The sequence below is a fragment of the Sciurus vulgaris genome (assembly GCF_902686455.1).
Source record: "Sciurus vulgaris genome assembly, chromosome: 4".
Classification (NCBI taxonomy): domain Eukaryota; kingdom Metazoa; phylum Chordata; class Mammalia; order Rodentia; family Sciuridae; genus Sciurus; species Sciurus vulgaris.
Genome location: NC_136464.1, coordinates 158262627 through 158285422, shown reverse-complemented (window position 1 = coordinate 158285422; position 22796 = coordinate 158262627). Strand labels below are relative to the sequence as shown.

General features: G+C 38.4%; 1 protein-coding gene across 1 annotated transcript in view; it reads left to right on the top strand.

Moving 5' to 3' along the window:
- Positions 1–22796, top strand: part of FRY (FRY microtubule binding protein) — a 274897-nt gene that overhangs the window by 219713 nt on the left and 32388 nt on the right. Inside the window, 10 exon segments of the mRNA XM_079137248.1 lie at positions 391–578; positions 1664–1758; positions 2774–3381; positions 5125–5222; positions 5539–5709; positions 9529–9669; positions 11935–12114; positions 13989–14150; positions 16429–16503; positions 18902–19072. Of these exon segments, the coding sequence (XP_078993374.1) occupies positions 391–578; positions 1664–1758; positions 2774–3381; positions 5125–5222; positions 5539–5709; positions 9529–9669; positions 11935–12114; positions 13989–14150; positions 16429–16503; positions 18902–19072 (1889 nt within the window).

The window sequence follows — 22796 nt, the reverse complement described above, 5'->3', positions numbered from 1 at the left end:
CTTAAACAACCACATTTCTTTCCCAGAGTTACATAAAGTTTCTAATTCAAAACCAGGACCATTTTGCTCCAGAGCTTCTGCCTTTTTTAAAACTACACTATGCTTTAACAAGATTCATACAAAATTTGTCTTTATTTTAAAATGTTTCATTCATTCATTTTGCGATGGATCTTGATATATTACCCAGGCCAGCCTTGAACACCTGGGCTCAAACAACACTCCTACCTCCACCTCTCAAATAGCTGGGACTGCGCGCAACCAGTCTAAAATGGTTGCTTTTAACATAAGGACCACCATGGGGTAGCTCTGGGCTGCTAGCCTGTTCTACACCCACAGGTGACTTTGGTGCCCTTGTTGCAGCGCCGAGGCTAACTCGTTCTCTGGCACTAGGTTTTCATCTGGAACAACACTTGAGTGAAGTGGCCCTGCAGACAGCCCTCGCAAGCTCTTCAAGGCACTATGCCGGCCGGTCCTTCCAGATATTCCGGGCCCTCAAGCAACCCCTGTCGGCGCATGCCTTGTCTGACCTCCTGTCTCGGCTGGTGGAGGTGATCGGAGAACATGGAGATGAGATACAGGTATGGAAGGGAAGACCACTGAGCTCCTGAAGGCTGGGCTCTTTCAATTCAAATGAGAGAAATTAACAACTTCCTTTGAGCCTTCTCTCTCACCAATTAATTCATCCCTTTGAACAATTTATTTTTTAAAAAAATTAAAAGTTGGCCTTTGTATTTCCAAAATTCACTTCAAGGAGCATTGTTCTAGCAATTCAATGAATACTATTCTGTTTATAAAACAAATGGCTCAAAAAATCTGTTGGTGGTAACTTCTTTTCTGTTGTTTGTTTATTTGTTTTGTTTTGGTTTGGTTTGGTAGGTAAAACATAGGTTATTTTGTATTTTTGGGGGGGGGGGTGTTTTACCACCCACCAAGGATGCAGTTTACAATCACTGCACCCAGGGCAAGCATCTCCATTGTATCTCTGCAAAGTTCTACCCTTCCCTGAATGGTCAGCCTTCTGTAGACTGGAAGAGCTGGACATGGAATGGACTAGCTGCTTCAGGAAGACCCTACTGTAGGAGACCAGAGACTAGGGAGCTGAATGGTTTGAAAGCCAAGGGCATTATAAGCCCTGTGGCTTGAGCCAAGCCCTTTTTCCCATTGACATGTTCCTGTGTCTCAGGAAGCCTGCACAAACCTCTAGTCTACCTTTCTCTCCTCCTCTGGCCATCGAAAGTGCTGATAAAATGCCTCTGAGGCAGGCCTCTTCTTAGGCACACTTCTTCTTATACCTCATCTCTATGTAGCAGACACTGTCAGTTGCCCCCTCTGTTCCTCAGCAGGCAGCCATTCTTGCCCCATTCCCTATCCTACTCCCACCCCTGTCCCCACCACTCCTGCCCACCATTGGATTTCAGACCCTGTTGAAGCTGTCAGACCTACAGAAATAAATCCTTATTATCAGCTAACTCTTAAGACAATCTGAATTTCCTAAGGGGCTTCAAAATTTGTTTTTGTATTTTGTGAATTAAAGCAACCATGATTATCTAGCTTTCAGATCTATTGCTATTATTGGAATACAGTTTGAATTAATTAAATTTATCTTCAGAAGGTTATCAGTGACTGTAAGCAGCACAAAATGTTATCTTTGCATGTTTGGCAGGGTTATGTAATGGAAGCCCTTCTGACCTTGGAGGCTGCTGTGGATAACTTATCTGACTGCTTGAAGAACAGTGATCTCTTAACTGTTTTATCTCGGTGAGAATCAGTTTACTGACATTTTGTAATTCAATTTACTGCACTGACTATTTGGGAGATCCTGGACTTAAGGCAGAGTACAAAGAACAAACCTCACTTTTGAAGTCTATTTGTGACCTGAAAAGTATGTATGGTATTTCCTTAAGTTAAAAAAAAGGAAGTTACAACATACATATATACACATTATACAAATACTTTAAAATGTCAGAACATAGACACCAAATATAATCACTAAATCATGCAAACATTAATGATTTTTCACTTTTTCATGTCCTTGAGTTTTTGTTTTTTTTTTTTTTTTTTTTTTTTCTTTTTCTTTTTTTTTCTTTTTCCTGGTGGAAGAAGGGCAAATACTGGGGATTGAATCCAAGGGTGCTTTACAACTGAGCTACATCCCCAGTCCTGTTATTTTATTTTATTTTTTTATTTTGAGAGAGGGCCTCACTAAGTTACTAAGGGTCTCAGTATGTTGCTAAGGGTGACCTGAAACTTGTGATCCTCCTACCTCAGCCTCCCAAATCGCTGGGATTATGGACATGTGCCACCAAGCCCAGCATGAAATTATGTACTTTTTCAAGTTTTATGCAATAATTATCCTACTTACTATATCGGTAAACAGAAACAAAAACTAAACAGTATTTTTAAATGAACATGTACAAAGGTCAGCTGAACTATTCCTATAAAAACTGGAATAAATGTTGACTTAAAGAAATCCCTTTCTATCTTTTTGGTTTTTTGTTATTGCCAATATTTAATGACCCATTTGAAATATTCATGAGCCCATGTTGAATAATTGAGCTCATCTTTCTTGACATTGAGTCAGTAAAGGTTGTACTTCTCAAGGTTTGTTTTTCATAGCTTTAAGTTTAAGGAAAAAGAAATTAATAAGGAAACAAATAGCATTTGTTTCCAAAAAATATGTCCCCTCCTTTAGTGTTTCCTAGTGGACACGAATGGACTGGCTTTTTAGTGAAGCTCGTGGGCACTCATTCAGCTTATTTATTTTTATACCCAGCTCTTCATCACCAGATTTAAGCTCCAGCACTAAACTAACAGCAAGCAGAAAGAGCACCGGGCAACTCAATGTGAACCCAGGAGCTGCCAGTGGCAACACCACAACTGCAGAACGGAGTCGGCATCAAAGAAGCTTCTCTGTGCCCAAAAAGTTTGGTGTTGTTGACCGATCCTCTGACCCACCTCGAAGTGCCACCCTGGACAGAATTCAGGCTTGTACCCAACAGGGTCTTTCCTCAAAAGCCAGAAGCTCTTCCTCTTTGAAGGACAGTCTTACAGACCCATCCCACATAAACCATCCCACCAATCTGTTGGCCACCATTTTCTGGGTCACAGTGGCCTTGATGGAGTCTGACTTTGAGTTTGAGTACTTAATGGCCTTAAGGCTGTTGAATCGACTACTAGCACACATGCCACTTGATAAAGCTGAGAACCGAGAAAAACTTGAGAAACTCCAGGCCCAGCTCAAGTGGGCTGACTTCTCAGGGTTGCAGCAGCTGCTGCTGAAGGGATTCACATCCCTCACCACGACAGACCTGACCCTGCACCTTTTCAGCTTGCTGACCCCGGTGTCCAGAGTATCCATGGTGGATTCATCCCAAGCTATTGGTAAAGCCAACTCACTCACGCTTACAATGTTCATGGTGGTATTTAACTTTAGTGGAATAAGATGATATGGATTTACTGCTTTTAAGAGTTTTGCTAAGATTCTTTAGAAATAGTTTGTTTTTTTCTCTTAAAATTCTATTTAATGGGTTTGGGGATATGGTAGAACACTTATGTAGCATGTGTGAGACCCAAGTTCAATGACCAGCACTGTTATAAAATGAAAACACCCACATAATATAAGTCTATCTTTATATCAGAGAAGATATTTCAAGGTAATAAATTAAAGGGATGGTATAATGAATTTTCCTCTTAAAACTGCTTTCATAGAGTCCCAGAGATTTTGGTATATTGTGTTGCTATTCTCATTTATCTCTAAGTATTTTTTAATTTCATCTCTGGTTTCTTTAGCTATCCATTGGTCATTCAGTAGTGTATTATTTTGTCTCCAGGTGTTATTGCAGCTTCTATTTTTATCATTGATTTCTCATTTCATTCAATTATGATCTGAAAAATACAAGGTATTATATCTATTTCTTTATATTTGCTCAGAGTTGCTTTGTGACCTACAATATGGTCTGTTTTAGAGAAGGATCCATGTGCTGCTGAGAAGAAAGTATATTCAGTCATGAATGAAATATTCTATATATCTGTTGTCTAAATCATTAATTGTATGTTTTAGTTCTATATGTTCTTTCTTTAGTTTTTGTTTACTAATAAAGTGGTGAGAGAGTTGTGTTAAAGTCACCCAGCATTATTGTGTTATAATCTGTTTGCTTCTTGAAATTGTGAAGGTTTTGTTTAATGTATATAGATGCTCTTTTTTTTTCTTTTATTTATTTAATTTTACTGTTCTTTTTAGATATACATGACAACAGCATATATTTGGACATATTATACATACATGGAGTATTCCTTTGCTCTTGAATAGACCGTTTTTCCCATTTTTTCTCAACTCCCAAATCTTTTATTTATTTATTGTTTTTCTTTTCCTCTTTAAAATTTTATTGATTCCTTATTGTTTTGAATTAAACCAAATCAACACGCCAGATTTTTAATACCATAGCAAATAGCCCAGAATTCATTTCATGAACTAGACTTTAACTCAGAGGTACTAGGCCGTCCTCATTGTTTTAAAAATTCTTTACAGCCCAGCTGGGTGGCGCATACCTATGATCCCAGCAACAGGAGGCTGAGACAGAAGAATCACAAATTCAAAGCCAGCCTCAGCAGCTTAGTTAGGCCCTATACTACTAAGCAAGACCATCTCAAAATGAAAAAATAAAATGACTGGGGATGTGGCTCATTGGTAAAGCACCCCTGGGTTCATTTCCCAGTACCCAAAAAAAAGTCTTTATAATTATGTGACTAAGACTTAAATTGGTTGACCTATGTCCTTTCATACCAACTCTTTTTAAAATGCATTTTGATAAAAATTTCCAACTAGTGTTTCAGCTCAGTTCAGTCTCTGCCAATTAAGTCTGTGCCTCTCCTTTTATTTACAAAGAATCCATAGCAAGATGACCACTTTATGTTAAAATTGCAAGTCTACTTTGTTGCCTCCTTTGTAACTCTTGCCATTGTAGTTGTATGTTTTTCATGGATTTTTGTGTTAGATCATATTTAAGCTGCTTCCAAAGACTGCTTTTGTATCGCTACAGAATAAAACCTGTAATGTACCTGCCCCCTGTCACCAGTTAAAATGTTCCATATTTAGCTATCTCCATTGTATCTTCTCTAATCCAGGGTTTCCACTGAATGTCTTGTGTCTCCTGCCCCAGCTGATTCAGCATTTTGAAAATCCCAATCAGTTCTGTAAAGATATAGCCGAAAGGATTGCTCAGGTATGAATTTATGTTCCACATTCAGGCAAGTCTATATAGTCCTGCACGTCAGTCAGAAATGACTGGGCCCAGTGAAGCCAGTGATTTTTCTGAAATCTGGGTGGCTAATGCATACTGTCTTCTTTCATTATTAATAAAAAAAAGTGGAAAGAACTTTTGAAAATTATATTAGTTAATTACTAAGCTAAGCACTGCTATAGCTACAGAAAGTTATGTCAATCTTCCTTCCAGACTATCAGAACTTACAGCAAAATTGCTAACATTTCTTCCTTTCCCTGGAATATTTTATCCTTAATTGCTTTTCTTATCTTTAAAGGTTTGTTTGGAAGAGAAAAACCCTAAACTTTCAAATCTTGCACATGTTATGACTCTTTATAAAACACACAGCTATACAAGGGACTGTGCCACGTGGGTCAATGTGGTCTGTCGATATCTTCATGAAGCATATGCTGACATTACCTTGAACATGGTCACATACCTGGCAGAGGTAAGCTTTTAAACTAAGGATACCATCCATTATAGTTTCTCTGGTTAAAATACTTATATGGAACTGATAATACACCCTCAACTTCTGTTTATTGAGTATCTATTATATATTATCATAGGTGCTAATGAAATCATCTCAAATCCTCACAACAAACCAGTGATGTAGGTATTACTATAGTAAAGAATCTGAGGCTTTACCAGGTTAAGGTGGCAGAGTCGTCTTTGAATCCAGATCTAGCTGCTTCCAAAGCTTAAACTCCTATTTACTCTGTTAGTACCTGTCAGCATGACAGAGATGAGAAAATTTTATCCTAATTATTCTGAGTGTCCAAATCTTATTTAAGGAGTTACTATGTAGCTTGATGTGTTTAATGGTTGTTTGCTCTGAACTAACTAACAAAACATACATCCTAAAGTAAAAAGTTTATCATGACTTTTTTTAAAAATCAAACTGGAATGTGTTTCTAACACGTTCATTACAGACCCAAACTCTGATTTTCTGTGTCTGTTGATGCTAGAAATACATAGCATTTCACAGGCAGTACTATAATCCCAACAAATTTAATATGCAAGCTCATAAGTCCTTACCCAAAGAAATAAGGGCAACCTATCCTAACTTTTCTTTTGGGTATGTCACCCATCCAGGTTTCAGATGAGTTAAAAAGTGAACCATTTCCTCAAAGGCTCTATAAGATTGACAGTATCTATCTAGCAGAGGGTACACACCCCATTACATTTATACCGGACCCTGCAGGATTTTGCCTGACAATGTGGATCAGCAATCTGCGGACTGCATTCAGTTCATCAGCAGCCCTGGATTCATTTACTCTTTCCCCACCTGCATACCTAGTATTTGAAGGCCCTCTCACAGTGCCGCTTTGGTACTTTTGACAATCACCTGATCACACCTGTCCCTGTAAGCAGAACATGTACCTCAGCACACAATAAGTACTGGGAGAACTGACACAAACACATTGCTCACAAAGGCAGATAATGATCCCTGTTTTAAAAGAAGGTGTAGTGTGAGGGAGCAGCAAGGAGGCAATATTTGTTGGGAACACTAACCATGAGAGTTTCAAAAATGTAAATGGGTTATGGGACACATGTATAGCCCTTAAAAAGGAAGACATTTTGGGGCTGGGGTTGTGGCTCAGTGGTAGGGTGCTCCTGTAGCACGCATGAGGCACTGGGTTCAGTCCTCAGCACCACATGAAAATAAATAATCTATAACTAAAAAACAAAATGTTAAAAAGGGAAGAAATTCTGACACATGCTATACCACAGATGAGCCTTGAGTACATAATGCTAAGTGAAATAAGCAGACACAAAAGAACAACTATGATAGATTAGGCAAATGGAAAGGAGCAGGAACTGGGGGCAGTCAGTAGGAGACAGTTGTTTTATTGGTTCAGAATTTCAGTGCAGAGTGATGGAGGCACAGCAATGTGAATTGCCCGAATTGTACACTTAAAAATGGCTAAAATGGTCATGCTATGTATACTTCACCACCCCCAAAAAATCACCTAATTTGGTCTTTTCTGCCCTTATCACAAAATTATCACCAAAAAATTTTATTACCCAACTTCCCATCATATATAATCCATATTAACTTCTGTTTCAGCTACCTGTTTTTTCAGGTCTCGGCCACACACATACATACAACCATGTGGCAGTGGTCAGTACTTGCATTGCACCTGCTCTGTTTACCTGTGCTGATCTGTATGTATCTCCAGGTGTTGACCTAACTCGTAGGGTGCTGTTTTGAATAACCCTGGAATTCTATCAGGTTAATGTAAAACTTTAACCATCTTCCTTTTGTTGCATGTGTTCATGATTCATTCTATTAGAAATGGTCCTGCTATGTACACAGACCTTTTATCAAGTGATATTTGAGGAGCTGGGGTTGTGGCTCAGTGGTAGAGTACGTGCCTGGCATGTGTGGGGCCCTGGGTTCAATTCTCAGCACCACATATAAATAAATGAATAAAATAAAAGATCCATTGACAACTAAAAATAATTTTTTAAAATATTCGATATTTTATCAAATGATCATTGATATTATCTAAAAATATTGAGTGATCCCTTTTCCTGAAATATAACTACTCACTTACAAGACACGACTAAGTGGTTGTGTTTACTTAGCTCTTAGTTACTTAGAAACTGGTCTCCACAGAGACTTTTCCTAATTTACAATACTACCATGTATAAATATATTTTGTTTTTCTCTAGTCCAACCAAATTTTGTCACTGCATTTATTCATTTTTTCTGTTTAATGCCTTTTATAAATACCGTCAGATTATTTTCCTTATGTGTTTCCTTTCTGGTGAAGATATTCAATTTTCCACACAATAGATTTACGTAATTGTTTACTTCCTCATGTGTGAGCTGTTTTGTTATTTCCTTTGACCACTTTTGATGTGGAATTTCAAGATTTGTTTGGATCATTTTTATCAATTCTTTATTTTAAAAACAAACTTTTATCATGATGCCTAACATAAATATTTTCTCACTATTCTGTTTTTCTTTGGGACAATATCATTAGCTTTTTTTCCTGATTATAAACGACAGTTTATAATATAAAATTTGGAAGGTACAGAACATTTTTTTAAAAATAAAGAAAAAGTGTCACCCAAAATTGCATTATTAGAGAGAAACACTACTTCTGTACAGCACACATATCCACTTCCATTTTGGTACCAACTGTCACGTAGATAATCGTGTAAGCCCTTGTCCATGGTTTTCCCTGGTGTGCTACAGTTGTGCGTATTGGTAGGATTCACTGTTATTATTTGTACATTCACACAATATAATTTGACCACTGTCGTTCCCCAATATTTCCCCTTTCCTTCCCCTCCTCTCTGCCCCAGTCCCTTTGCTCTCTTCTTACTGATCTCCCTTTGTGATCTGCCTCCACCTGTCTTTTCCTTTTTCCTCTCTAGCTTCCACATGTGAGAGAAAACATGACCTTGACCTTCTGACTTTGGCTTATTGCACTTAACATAATTGTCTCTAGTTTCATCCATCTTCCTGCGAATGACATAATTTCATTCTTCTATATGGATGAGTAAAATTCCACTGTGTATATAGACCATATTTTTTTAAGCCATTCATCCATTTATGGACACCTAGGCTGGTTCTGTAGGACAACTGCGTATGCTTTATCTTCTATTTATTATCATCTAATATGCTTTACTATCTTTAAAAAGCCATTTTATTAACTACATAATATTTCACATTGTAATTTACCATTAACCATTTCCCTAGTGTTCAATATTTAAATTCCTTATAGTGCTTTCTGGTTTTGCATATGCTTTTCTTAACCAAATCTCATACATAAATCATAAGTGTTTATCTCCAGTTTTGGAAAGAAATGTTCCTAAGGCTATAAATATTACTCCAAAAATATGGACCTCTTTATTACTCATGATCTCAAAAATCAAATTATCCAATTAACATTTCTGCTGATGTATAAGAATACCTCATTTCTTTTCTCCTTACCAATACTAAATATTACCACTGGTTTCTAATATTTGCCAATTTCATAACTGAAGTATTATATTTTAATTTGTAATTGTTGATGATTAGTGTTGTTTGATGTTTTTGTTTTGAGGTTTATTTTCTTATATTTCATTGTGTACATTTTATAATGTCCTTGGACCTCCCCACAGTGTCTTCAATAGTGTCTATTTCCTCAGGAATTTAGGATTTTTATTTCCCTTCCTAAGGAAATATGCAATAGTTAAGGTCTGGGAAAACGTGGGTGCTTCTATGGGAAAGTCCTGTGTAGAGCTGACTCCACCTACACTTTACCTCCCACAGTTGCTGGAGAAAGGTCTCCCCAGTATGCAACAGCCCCTCCTCCAGGTGATCTATAGTCTGCTCAGCTACATGGACCTTTCTGTTGTTCCTGTCAAGCAGTTTAATGTGGAAGTTCTTAAGACCATTGAAAAATATGTGCAAGTGAGTATTTGTATAACTTTACTTATCAGCAGAGTCAATCCCAAAAAGACTGAGACTTGTCTGTAACTCGTCCTGGGGTACAAAGACTTTGGACACCAGATTATTCCTTGATATCCGTGACCAAGGGCAGTCGAGCCTGGTGGTTATGGCACCTGAGTGGCATTCTGAGAAGACAGACAGAACGAGGCCCTGGCACATTCCTGACCTTCAGAGGACACAATTCTGCCTACTGGGGCTTGTAGGCTGAATATTAAAAGCACAGACCTGGCTGGGAGGGCAGGGGCAGATCTTATTTCTGGTATCTCATTTCAAAGAAGGAGGAGGGACAAGGAACTTGTATCTGTGCTGTGTGTCAGGTTCCAGACCAGGTGCTTCAACATGTGAAAAGTTCCTCAGCAGTTAAAATCACCACTTTAGAGGGAACTAAGGTTAGGAAACTTGCATCAATGTGCAAGTTGTTTGTTGGGGGGTTAAGTGAAATGACAATGTGAACACCTAATGCAGAATGCAGGAGGTTCATTATGCTAGTCTCTGTTTCTGTGTCATTTTAATATTTCCGTCATACACAGTCTTTAAAGATTTAGTACAAACAAAAATCAACAAGAGACTGATCCCAAGATCTCAGTAGAGGGCGGAGCTGGTATTTGAATCTGGCTCCAAAGTCATTGCTTTTGTTTCATTGTCCTGGGCAACCTGCACAGCAGGACACTTGGTGAACGTCAATAAATACCTACAGAATGTTTCTTTTAAAGCCATATCCTGAGACTCCGGGGCTGGATGGGGGAAGTGGGGGAGATTAATAAAAGAAAAGTAAAACATAAGTAGATCTCAAAAGTGCAAGCAGGGAAGAACCATTTTCTAGAGCCTGGAAGTTTATCTGAAACACAACCACAGATCTTATTGACAGTCAGATAGTGTAAATTTTAGACATCCCTTTCCATCTTCCCCAATGACATTACTTACTGGAATTACTTAATGTTAAAAGTGATTTCCAAGTTGTTTTTTCCTCCCTTCCTTCATTTTTCAAGTGCCAATGATAGTTGGCCACCAGGAAGGCATTCGTTCAATAACTGTGTCAGCACTTACAGGAGACGGGGTGGAGGCTGGGTCAGCTACATTTTTCTGTTAATCATGTGGCCCATTTCCTTGTCATATTTGGATGCTCACTCTGTCCTGGACTTGTGGGCTCTCTCTGGTACTTAATTTCTTATATTGAATAATAGCTAATTTCATATTTAATCCATGATTTCCTTTGTGCAGATTTTAAGGAAGATGTGTTTTATTTTATTATTATAAAAATAATTACAACTGCTATCAAGTTGCTTTACCTATGTTCACTATTTTCGTGGGAGAAATACCCACAAGTCTAGTTTGACTGGGGGTTGTCAAGAAAACAAAGATGATAAAACAAACTGAGTCTTAAAGAACAGCAGGAAGTTGATAGACATTAAGGAAAGGAAAAGCATCCCAGGATGAGGGGATAGCATGCAGAAAGGCACAGAGGCCAAAGAGACCTTGCCTGGCTTAGGGAACTCCAGGGTAGCCTGCCAGGAATGAGCTCTGCAGGCCATGCTTAGAGTGTGAGCACCACCCTGTCCACCAGAGGGAGCCATTGAAGCATGGAGGCAGAGAGATGGCCTGCTTTGAAGAGTTCTAGAAAGATCAGAGTAGCTGGATCTGAGGCCAGTTAAGGGGCCACTGAAATAGTCTGGGCAGGACCATGGAGAATTCTGCTGATTTAAACAGGAATAGACAGAGAAAGAAATGTCAAAGGGAAAGGTAGAAGAGTTCAGAAGAGCTTCCAGAATCCTGCATTAGGTAATAAAAAAGATATGAAGTGAGGAGTAAAGAGATCAAGAGGCCCAGGAAGAAAATGGAGCAGGAAGACCCAAAGAAGTCGAAGGATCAAGGAAAACTGCAAACTGGAACCTGGAGGTGGGGAGAACTCTGAGAAAGAGTGAATGGTCAGCATAACATTTTAGCATTGGGGGCTTTTTTTTTTTTTTTAATTAAGGAGGTATCTCCTTGGCAAAATTGGTACTTGTAATTTTTAACTATTTATTCATTTGAATACAGACAAAATGAGTTTTTTTTTATTTGCATATTTCCTAAATGTAGCTCATTTTAGATATAGTGGTCTACTTATATTATTTGCCTTTTACTTATCCCAGAATTCCCTGCATGTTTTAAGTCAGTCAATTTCAGCAGCAGTTAGCCTTCCAAAATGAAGTTGTTTTTAACCCATGAATGTTTTATTTCTTGCAGACCATTCACTGGAGAGAGGCTTTGAATATCTTGAAGTTGGTTGTTTCTCGATCAGCCAGCCTGGTGTTGCCTTCCTACCAGCACAGTGACCTCTCAAAGATTGAAATACATCGAGTATGGACTAGTGCTTCTAAGGAACTACCTGGAAAAACCCTGGACTTTCACTTTGACATTTCGGAGGTACTTAACCATGTTAGCTATTTCTGTGAACTTCAGCATGAATTAATGGTGGCATAAGTTAAAAGTAGTGACCGGGAGAAAGGAAGACTTACTTTATATTTGTTGTAAACAAAGACTCGCAAGGTCCAAATTTGGTTCCCTTCTGTTAAGAATACATTGAAGGGCTGCGGATGTGTCTCATGGTAGAGCATGCAAAAGCCCCTGTGTTCGATCCCCAGCACCATAAAAAAAAAAAAAAAAAAGAAACAAGAAAGTGTCAATGTCATATTCACTGGGCTCACAACTGGTGGCCTTTAGAAATAGGAACTAACCTCAGTTATGTGAAAAACAAGTTTTTTAGAAAGACACTTTAAAATGGAATACTCTTAAGCATTTTAAGCCATGGCTGCCATTTATTCTTTCTCTTACAAGCGTCATGCCATGTCTTGCTAGCCACAACCTTTCTCCCTCAACTATACCAGATCCATAAATGACTGCAATTTACAGGAATATGGAATCCACCTTGATGGTGGCTTCCCCAAGCCACAGAGCTTTTCAAACAAGTAAAACTATTCATCTCGCCTTGAATGAGGCAAGGGGAGAGAGGAAGACAGGGTTTCAGAACCCATGCTAAGGAGCTGAAAAGAAAAGAAAGGGCAGAAAATGGCCAGATGTACCAGCTGGACCATGAGCAAATATTTGGGTGCCTGTACTTAATTAAGTCTAAGGTATAAAATTACTTGACTTCTATGTCTCTTATCCCACGATCCATGAAACATGCCCCTCCAAAGCAGAAACTACTCTGCTGATATTCATAATCAGAGACTGGCGATACCATGTCTGGTGCACAGAGAACATTAATAAGTATTTCCAAACACTGCTGAATGAATACATTCCCCAAGGGGGCAGGAGACTGTATCTGCTTATGTGGAACTTCCTTGCACTATTGAACAGGTTATATCCAGGTTGCTTTTTTGACACAATATATTCACTGACTTATCATTTTGGTATTTGAGATAAGGTAGCCTTGCTGCCATTGTGATGCCTGCATATTTATTTACTATGTAAATGATATTAAGATATTGATTCAATCTTTGTGCATTATTTTTACATTGCTGGGGGGAAACTATTTTTATTCTTTGACTTTAATTTATTCTATTCCCAAGAGGTATAAAAAAACATGTAGCCAGGAAGCTACATCCCTCAACACACTGAGATCCAGAAATGCTCCAGAATGATAGACCTTAGGAGCCAGGTATAGAATTACCAGTCAGTTCCTGCCACCTCTGAGGACAGACCTGTGAGCCGGTGTCTGCAGCGGGCACCTCCTGGGGGCTCATGTTTGAGAGGTGGTGTCTACCTGGCACCATTCCCAAAGACTCTAAGGAGGTGGAAGTTCTAAAGTGTTGCCCAAATACCTGGCCCTGACCTCATCCGTTTAAATTGAAAAGATACAAATAATGTAATCTTTTTAAAATCAAGAGTATTTCAAGATTGGTGATTAAAGGATAGAGAGAGGTTGGAGAGAGGGAAAGGAATTTGTCTTTCATAAATGTCAGAAGTTCTTCCTTATAGTTAAACACCTACAGTCTGTTAGCTTTCCTCCATGTTTTGCATCTAATCTTTTCAGTGGTTTCTAAACCATATTAAAGAACAAGTCCTGGATTTGTTTCCTACTGTTAAAGAGAGTGGGAAAATGTCGAAGATGAACAGTGGTTCAGAATGTAGGTTTGAACATTGGGGAAATGAGCTTATATGTAACACTGACTTCCTCTGACCTGCTTTTAATCACTTGAGCATTTTTCAGTTGCTGCTGGTGAACAGTCCCATTTTAATGTACCACAGAACTATTAATGCGATGGAAGAATGGGTGCTTTTGTGTTTTCTTTCTCAAGACACCAATCATTGGGAGGCGATATGATGAACTACAGAATTCTTCTGGGCGTGATGGGAAGCCCAGGGCCATGGCGGTCACCCGAAGCACATCATCTACTTCCTCAGGCTCCAATTCCAATGTGCTCGTCCCAGTGAGCTGGAAAAGGCCTCAATATTCTCAGGTATACGATCCTAGGCATGGAGTGTTAGAAGGTAGTTTAGGGGACCTACTGAGTCCAGCTGCCCTGTCCAGCTGGGTTCCTCCATTCCCTCTCACAACGTTGCCCATCTCGGCCTGAACCCTTCAGTGACCAGGGCTCACAGCATTCTGGGGGCACTCATTTTATCCTTGAATATCTCATTATGTGGTCTTGAAGTCTGACTTTTTGTTACCTCCACTCATTGATCTAGTTCTTTTAAGGCTTAAAAAATAAAATCTGATCTCTTTCACATTGCAGAAGTCCTTCAAACAGTAAAAGCAACCCTGCCCCTTGCTCAAATGAGTCCTCATTTCTCCAAACAATCCTTAGCTCTCCCAGTCGATTCCATAGGTCTTAAGACATCCAAAGGATTAATAGGGCTGTACACTCAAAGACCATTCTGGCTGCTCTTGGGAGCACAGACTTTAATCATGGTCTCTGTGCACAGGCTGGAGTTTGATTAACATAGGCTAGGACTGTATTCAGTTTACAGGTGACTGTGTCAAAGTACTGATGCCCTTGGGCGTACTCTCAGGTAAAACACTGCATTATTCAAGAGTCTTTCAGTGCTGTGGCAGAAATCCACTGAAAAATTGCCTGAAGTAGAAAAGGAATTAAACCATCTGTGTTAGTCACCTTTGTGCACTGTGACCAAATCCTGAGAGAATCAACTTTTAAAGAGAAAAGGTTTATTTTGGCTCATGATTTCGGAGTTGCAGTCTGTGGTCACTTGGCTGTCCTTGGGCCTGTGGTGGCAAAGTACCTCCTGGCAGGAGTATGTGCCATTCACCTTATGGCAGCCAGTAAGCAAAGGGAGAGAGGAAAGGGCTAAGGCCCCAATAACCCTTCAAGGGCATGCCCCCAGTGACCTAACTTATTTCTACTCTTCAGGAGGTCCCACCACCTAAGATTTCATCTCACTCCAATTAGAATGGCTGTTATCAAGAATACAAGCAACAATAGGTGTTGGCGAGGATGTGGGAAAAAGGCACACTCATACATTGCTGGTGGGACTGCAAATTGGTGCATCCACTTTTGTATGCAGTATGGAGATTCCTTGGAAAACTTGGAATTGACTCACCATTTGACCCTCCTACCCCACTCCTTGGTTTATACCCAAAGGACTTAAAATCAGCATACTACAGTGACACAGCCACATCAATGTTTATAGCAGTTTAATTCACAATAGCTAGATTGTGGAACCAACCTAGATGCCTTTCAGGAGGGTCTCAGTGAGCGACAAGTTGTCAAAAACGCTGAGGGGGAAGAAAAGAAAAGTGTACAGCCTTCGTCCAGGTTTCACTTGATTGATTTATTAAGAGAATTATACAGAAGTATACAGTAACACTAAGACATGGGGAATCGTTGAGCAAATCTCCTGCCACCCCTCACCATCAAGGTTCTCCAGTCTGTCACTACAGAGACTGAAACCACACCATATTGAGTGTCTCTTCTATAATTTGGAAAGATGGATGGAGTGAACCAAGTTCCATCAGGAAGGGAAATCTAAGAGTGGTGTTGGCCTCCTATATTCTGCATCCAAACTTGAGTCAGATTAACGGGGAGAAAACATTTAGAAGACATTAGGAAGACAGATAGAAGAGCTGTTCTGAAGTTCATTAACATTTTCTAGACTCTGGTTTCTATATCTTTTCATTCTCAACCTACCAATCATTCTGTGACCAAGTTATCTCATTGAAAAATATGATTTACCAAAGAATCCCCATGTCTAAAGAGCTGGAAAATAAGATTTACGAAGAAAAAAAAAAAGAATTGAAGCTGTTTAAGAATTAACCCAAGAAGATTTAACATGGCTTACCAATAATTGAATATTTTCATTCTGTAGAAAGTAGTTATTCTCTTTTTTGAGGAAAGACTTGTGCTGTAATATAATAGATTTAATTTAGATGTTGTAACATACACAGAAAGATTATCAAGGGGAGAGATGGATGTTCACACAAGGACCTAGGGATTGATTTTTCACACACATAGAAACACACACTTCTTGGGATAACTTAGATCAGCAATGTCCAGGAGAAACATAATATAAATCTTGTCTTAAATGTGGTAATAGTCATCTTAAGAAAAAAAAGTAAAAAGAAACTGGACTGAGGTATAGAGTCTTGTGTTTTTTAAATCTCAATTCTGAGTGGCCCCATTTCCAGCTGATTGCTCACCCTCTGAGGTTAGTGGCTACAATATTAGGGCAGATTTACTTGCAGGATCCCATAATGAAAACCTGCCTGTGTTTCTTTTCCAGAAGAGGACAAAAGAAAAGTTGGTGCACGTCCTTTCTCTGTGTGGCCAAGAAGTAGGATTAAGCAAAAACCCATCCGTAAGTCTAGCACACATCACAGTTACCTTGTTATCTATAGTCTTTTGCCTTTAGTCTGTTTTAGATATTGATCATATGGTTTAAGATTCTATCATGAGAAACAAGGCTGATATCCACCCTCTATACCAAACCCATGGATTATTCCTCCCTATTTCATGATTTTTAATCTCACTTATTTAGAAACAAGGAAAAATTGGATTGGCTCTAATTCCTCTTAGACGTAATTTTACTCTATGCATATATTTCTTACTGTGATGTCATTATTTTACTTACAGTAAAGATGAAAATAATGACAAAACTTAGCAGCATACAGTAGAAACATTATATGCTGGTTCATATCACAATGCTTAAAAAATCAAACATTACAAAAATTTTAATGATTTTTTTTTATAAACTTTCCTTGAAAAAAAAATACGCCATTAGGCTTTTGAGTGAAATGACTGAAATATATAAACAAACTTGTGAAGCTTATAAAATTCAGAAAATTTAGATTGTATACAAAAGCATATTATAGCAAAACCAGTACAAATGTTAAGGTATGATTTCACCAAGAATTTTTATTTCATCTACATCACACTATCTTTATTACTTCTGAAAAAGAAATAGCAAACCAAATAATTTACCACATAAGAATAAGGAGAACAATTTCTCTGCAGAGCCATTTTTAAAATCCCATACTCTATCTTAGAACTAATGTTGTTCACAAGCAGGTGAAGCGTTAGAGGCTTACAAGTACTTGCACAAGAACACATTGATATTTCTTTTCATCTCAAAAGTATCCCAATCAACCATCAGCTAAGTGGCCTCTACTTTTTAGCATTATTGATCATTGGGCTTATGGATCCTGTGACATTCCTCAGGGCAGAGGGAATGGTGGCAGGGGCAGACAAAGCCGCCTAGCACACAAGGGAGAGAAACAAGAGCATTTCGCCTCTGCAATGCAGCACAGTCTGTTAAGGCCACTTCTTACCACTATGATTGGTACTTCTTCAGGTTCATACTGTCTGCCCCTAGGCCAAGGCCTTTCCAGCTAGAAATATTTACCTGGAGTACTTTACAAATAAAATAAGCTCTTAACTAGAAAAAGGAGCCTTCAGCTGAGGAAATCTGAATTCCTGTGTTTCCTCTCTCATTGACTAGTTGACTGGCCTTCAGTGCTATTTATCTCACATACCCATTTGCAATCCCTGTACAAAACTATGCATCATGTACCATTTCCTGAGCAAACATGTTGAATATCCTCTATCTGAAATGCTTGGGCCCAGAAGTATTTCAGATTTCAGAGCTTTGGATTTTGGAATTATTTGCATAGACTTTACACATTGAGTAGCCCTCATGTGAAAATCCAGACTTCTCAAATATCTGAAAATTTTGATCATGTCAATACTCAAAAAGTTTCACATTCTGGATTTTCAGGTTTGGGGTATTCAACATGTATAGTGTGTATCTTACAACAATTCTTAAACACTAGAGAAAAAAGACATTTGAAGTTCATTCATTCTTTTTACTTTGGAAAAATGTCAGTTGTATTTAAATTCTTATAGATTTCCCTGTTTTTCAAAGAAGACTGAAACATTACAATGTTATATAAAATTACCGTTAGTTTTACTTAATTTCAGCATGCTCAGTAGCTGCTGGCTAACAAAATATTTAGGTTCATTCACAGTTCATTATTTCTACAAAGTGCTATTAACAATGACTCGGTGAAAAAAGCCTAAACATAGAAGTTAATTTTTAAAACATCAACATACTAAATATTTTAATAGAAAACATTTTTTGATTTGTTTAACTCAACGGGACAGGAATTTAAGTAGAAATCATGGGCATGGTATTCAACTATTCTGCAATTCCCATGAGCAAGTACTGTACTTTTTGGCTTCTATTTCTTATTCCTTATCAGTTTCTGGTTTATCTTTAAAAGGGCTAAACCCTTTGTTCCTGTGGTTCATTCTGTAATATCCTACCTTGGTATGGTTGTTAGGCTATCGTTAAAGTGTATTTCATATACACATTTGTGAATGTGTACAATATCTAATTTTAATCAGGTCTGAAACACTGGAAAACTGTCTTAGCTGCTACAGTTTGTGAACACAGGCTTGGTTTTCTGTCTGTCTTTTTCTTACACACACACCCAGGTAGTAACCCATCTTTATCCATTAACGGGCAGCAATTCGACTCTTCATCGTTTTCCTGGTGCATGAACTTGTGTCTTTGCAAGGAGTGTAATCCGAAGGCACCTGTCCAACATAAATAATAAAAGAACATTCTAAAAATACCCACTTAAGGAATTAGGTGTGTACTGGAAATACAGTGCTATGAAGAGCCAATTACCGTTTTTCATAGCACAAACAACTGAAGGCAGACCAGTTTCTCAGGAGAGGGCTCTTTTGATTTGTAGGTGATTTTTTCCTCGTGTGGAGACTTGGATCTGCTGGAGCATCAGACGAGCCTGGTGTCTTCTGAGGACGGCGCCAGGGAACAGGAGAACATGGACGACACAAACAGCGAGCAGCAGTTTAGAGTCTTTAGGGACTTCGATTTCCTAGACGTGGAGCTGGAGGATGGAGAGGTACAGTTACATTTTCTATAAAAATAATCCCTTTGGACTTGTCCTTGACTAACCAAACAGTGCCTTTTTATCTACTAAATAGCGAATTTTTGTAACAAGTTCTTTAGTTGGAAAACTCTTATTTTGAATCAGTTTATTCAAAGTACAGTTGCTTAACTTTGGCAAAAGTTGCCACACCCTTCCTGTCTGGTCCAAAGCACAGCTGCCAAGTCATTTCTAAATGGCAAAGACCTGAGTGGTAATGACCACACAGAGACTGTGTGTTTACAGTCCAAAGGGGATCTTAAAAAAAAAATTTACAAAAACACTTCAGTTCTGAGTCTGTTCACTGGCACCTGGGCAAATATGCTAAGCATTTAACTATTTTAAATGTAGAGTTGCTCCGATTCTCATAATTCCTTTACTTCACAACTTGCCTGCCTCAACAGGAGACTGGGGCCCTCAGGGCTCCAGCATCTTTGTGCTGTTTGATGAAGTCATTAGAAGCTGAAACAAAGCACAGGAGAGCTTCTTTGCTCTGCTTTAGTTTGGTGGCCAGCATTCCAGACACCTGGAGCAGCTGAATTCAAGCCTCAACAGGCAAATACAGATTCATTTATTTTGAATGATAATCATGTAATAAGATGCCTTCTGGTATGAATCATGTTTTTGAAAACAGAGTCTGGAGAGAGGAGCAACACCCCTGTCAGTCACCCTCCTTTCCATAGCTCAGAGGCATGTTCCAACTGAGAAGCAGTCTTTGCCCCTTGAGAATAAAAACTCAGTTCCCTTAAGTGAGATTGGGTTATGTAAAGATGCCTGTTACACAGCCTGGCTGTCCGAGTTGCTTAACATTGGCAGCTCATATTTAACTATGTATATTTTCCAAAGGGCTTTAAGCTGGTCTTACAATTAAAACAGAGGTTCAAATTCAAAGTTTATTATATCTGGTGGCAGGGAGATGTCTCCTAACTTAACTACAAACTTGTGGGAAAATCATGCTTTGATTAACTCCCCTAAAACGATATGATTACTGACGAAGCCCCTTATGTCTAGTTGAGGCCAAAGCTAACTGCTCTTGTCCTCCCTGGGTCATAACACCCTGGATATCTGTGCCAGCAGGAGAGATCCATGTCCTGAGAATAAATGATGTTTTCTCCACTGATTAGCTCCCTGGAAAATACATTGAGCAGACCCAGTCCTTAGAGAATAGAAAAGCACTGACTGGGGCTGGAGGTGCAGCTCAGCTGAAGAGCCCTTGCTTGACATGCCTGAGGCACTGGTTGGGGATGTGGGCAGTAGTGGGTAGCTAAAAGCCCTGACTGCAGGGTATGCTTCAGGTGTTAGCTTAATTTTCACCTTGAATTGTTCTAGAACTAAGAAGAGTACTGTAGAGGCTTATTTTAACCATAATTAGTGATAGAGAATGCATTTACTAAATGCAGTAAGGATTATTTTTAAAGTGTAATGCAAAATACAACTGTTTTGAATACTTTCTACATGTCTCTGGGCCAGAACTTGGCTACTGTCAAAAGATTAGCTCCCTGATTTGGCAATTGACCTAGTGTTTGTTTTTAGACTAGAATTCAAGTTCAGGCACCTGATTCATTCTGGAAGTTAAACTAGGGAGGGAAAAACCAGACAAAGCAAGAGAAGCATCATTTTCCTATCCCATCCAGAGAAAAATGTTATGCTGAATGACCTAGCAGTAATCATGTAAAGTGGAGTGATCCAACACTTCAGAACAACTAACAGATCTAATTTCTATCAAAAGAGGGGGCTGGGGATGTTGCTCAGATGTAGAGTGTGTCCTTAGTATGTGTGGAGTCTCTGGGTTTAATCCCCAACGTCACAAAAATAAAAAATAAACCAGTAAGATAGGAAAAAAATCAGAGACACCCATTTCTTCAAAACAAATATTATATTAATGTTTTCCAGGGACAATAAATAATACTATCTGTAACTTCCTTTAGTTATCTCTCTATTGTCCTAGCCAACAACTAAAAAAAAAAATCCAAAAAAAATTATTTCATCTTTTATGATTGAGAGCCCAGGAATTCAAGGCCAACCTAGACCATGTCTCAAAAATAAACCACATGAGGTTTGCTATAATAAAGAATTTTAACATGCTTACAGAGCAGTAGAGTGAAAGTGCATGGATTTCAGAGTCCTCAGCTCCAAGTTAGGATTTCATCTCTGCCAGTGACTTAGCCATATGACCTTAAGCATAGTTGCAGTTCCTCTTGGTTGCTGCCTCTTCATCTGTCCAATGGGTGTAATAATGCCTGCCTGCAGAATTGATGTATTAAGATAAGCTATGTAGAGCTTCTAGCATAGTGCCAGGTGCATAGGAGGCATTCTCCGTGTCAGTCCCCTTGTCCCATCATTGGTGAAAAATTTTAGAATAACCTATCTGGAGAAAGTTAAGCATACTTGGCTTCTCTATCCAAACACAGTTGTCAAAACAAAGACAAGTTGTTTTGGTCATGTCTGTTTCTTTTCATTAAATAATCTCAGGAATTTGTTGAATATCTGTATAAGTTTTTGCCCTTGAACTTCTGTGATGCTTTGATGGTACTGTGACTTGGCTATTAATTACACACCCACACCAGACAGATCATGATCACACTTTTAGCTTTGTGAGCAGGATCAGGTGATGCCACCTTTTTTCCCCAGTTGATGACCCTCATTCGTTTTCTCATGACATTTAACAAATTTTCTCACAAATAATTACTTAGGCATTCAAAAAAAAGTGTTGAGTAGACCAAAGTTGTCACTGAAGTGGAAAGCTATTTCAGAGGTGGTACTTACAATTTGTTACCCAGCTGCATGATCCACCACTCACTAAGAGAAGTGGAATTTCTGATGTTTAATACTGATTTTTTTCTTTAGGAATAGCATGTTTATCTTTTTTTTTTTTTTTTTAAAAAAGCTGTGTCTCCTGGGGTATATATTGCTAACATTGTTAGTTGATGTTGTGTTAAAACTAAGACAATTGCATTTGACTATCCTTAATGATCATTTTAAATAGACCTTTTATTTGTTTTTCTGTCCATTCAATCTGCTATCCAGGAACTTCAGGTAAGATGATGCTATTTTTAATTCAGATATGCTAGTAGATGTTTTGCATCATTGCAGATTTATAACAACATAATTGCTTTTTTCTCCCCCTTCCTTTCAGCAAATGTATGCTTATTTGTGTGTGTATTTCTACTTCAGTGTGTGTGATATAAGAGGTATTTTTTTGACTGCTCTATTATAGAGGTATTTTCTAAAACATAAATAGAAGACTTTTTTTTTTAAGAAACATTTATATGCCTAGTGCTGGATACTGCATGATTATATCTTTTGAGAGAAAGTGAATCTTCAAATATGATTTGTGGAAATCCTATAGTTTTTGATTAAGCAATTACATAACTGGATGGATTTTGTTGTAAAATTATTCTATTAAAAGTGAAGTGGGGTTGGGTGTAGCTCAAGCTGTGAAAAACATGCTTAGCATGCACAAGGCCCTGGATTTAATCTGTGGCACACAAAAAATAGAAAGTAAAATCAACAATCTGCTGCCAACAATATACCATATATAATTCCAATGAAACGTTTTTGTTTTCCAAAAATTATACTCTATCTCTGTATGATGACTAGATAAATTTTCATCCAAACCAGGGCTCTTCCAAGTAAAAAAGGGTGCCAAAAATAATTACACCTAGACAACTGGCATAAACCTGGATCATCCTGGGCACAT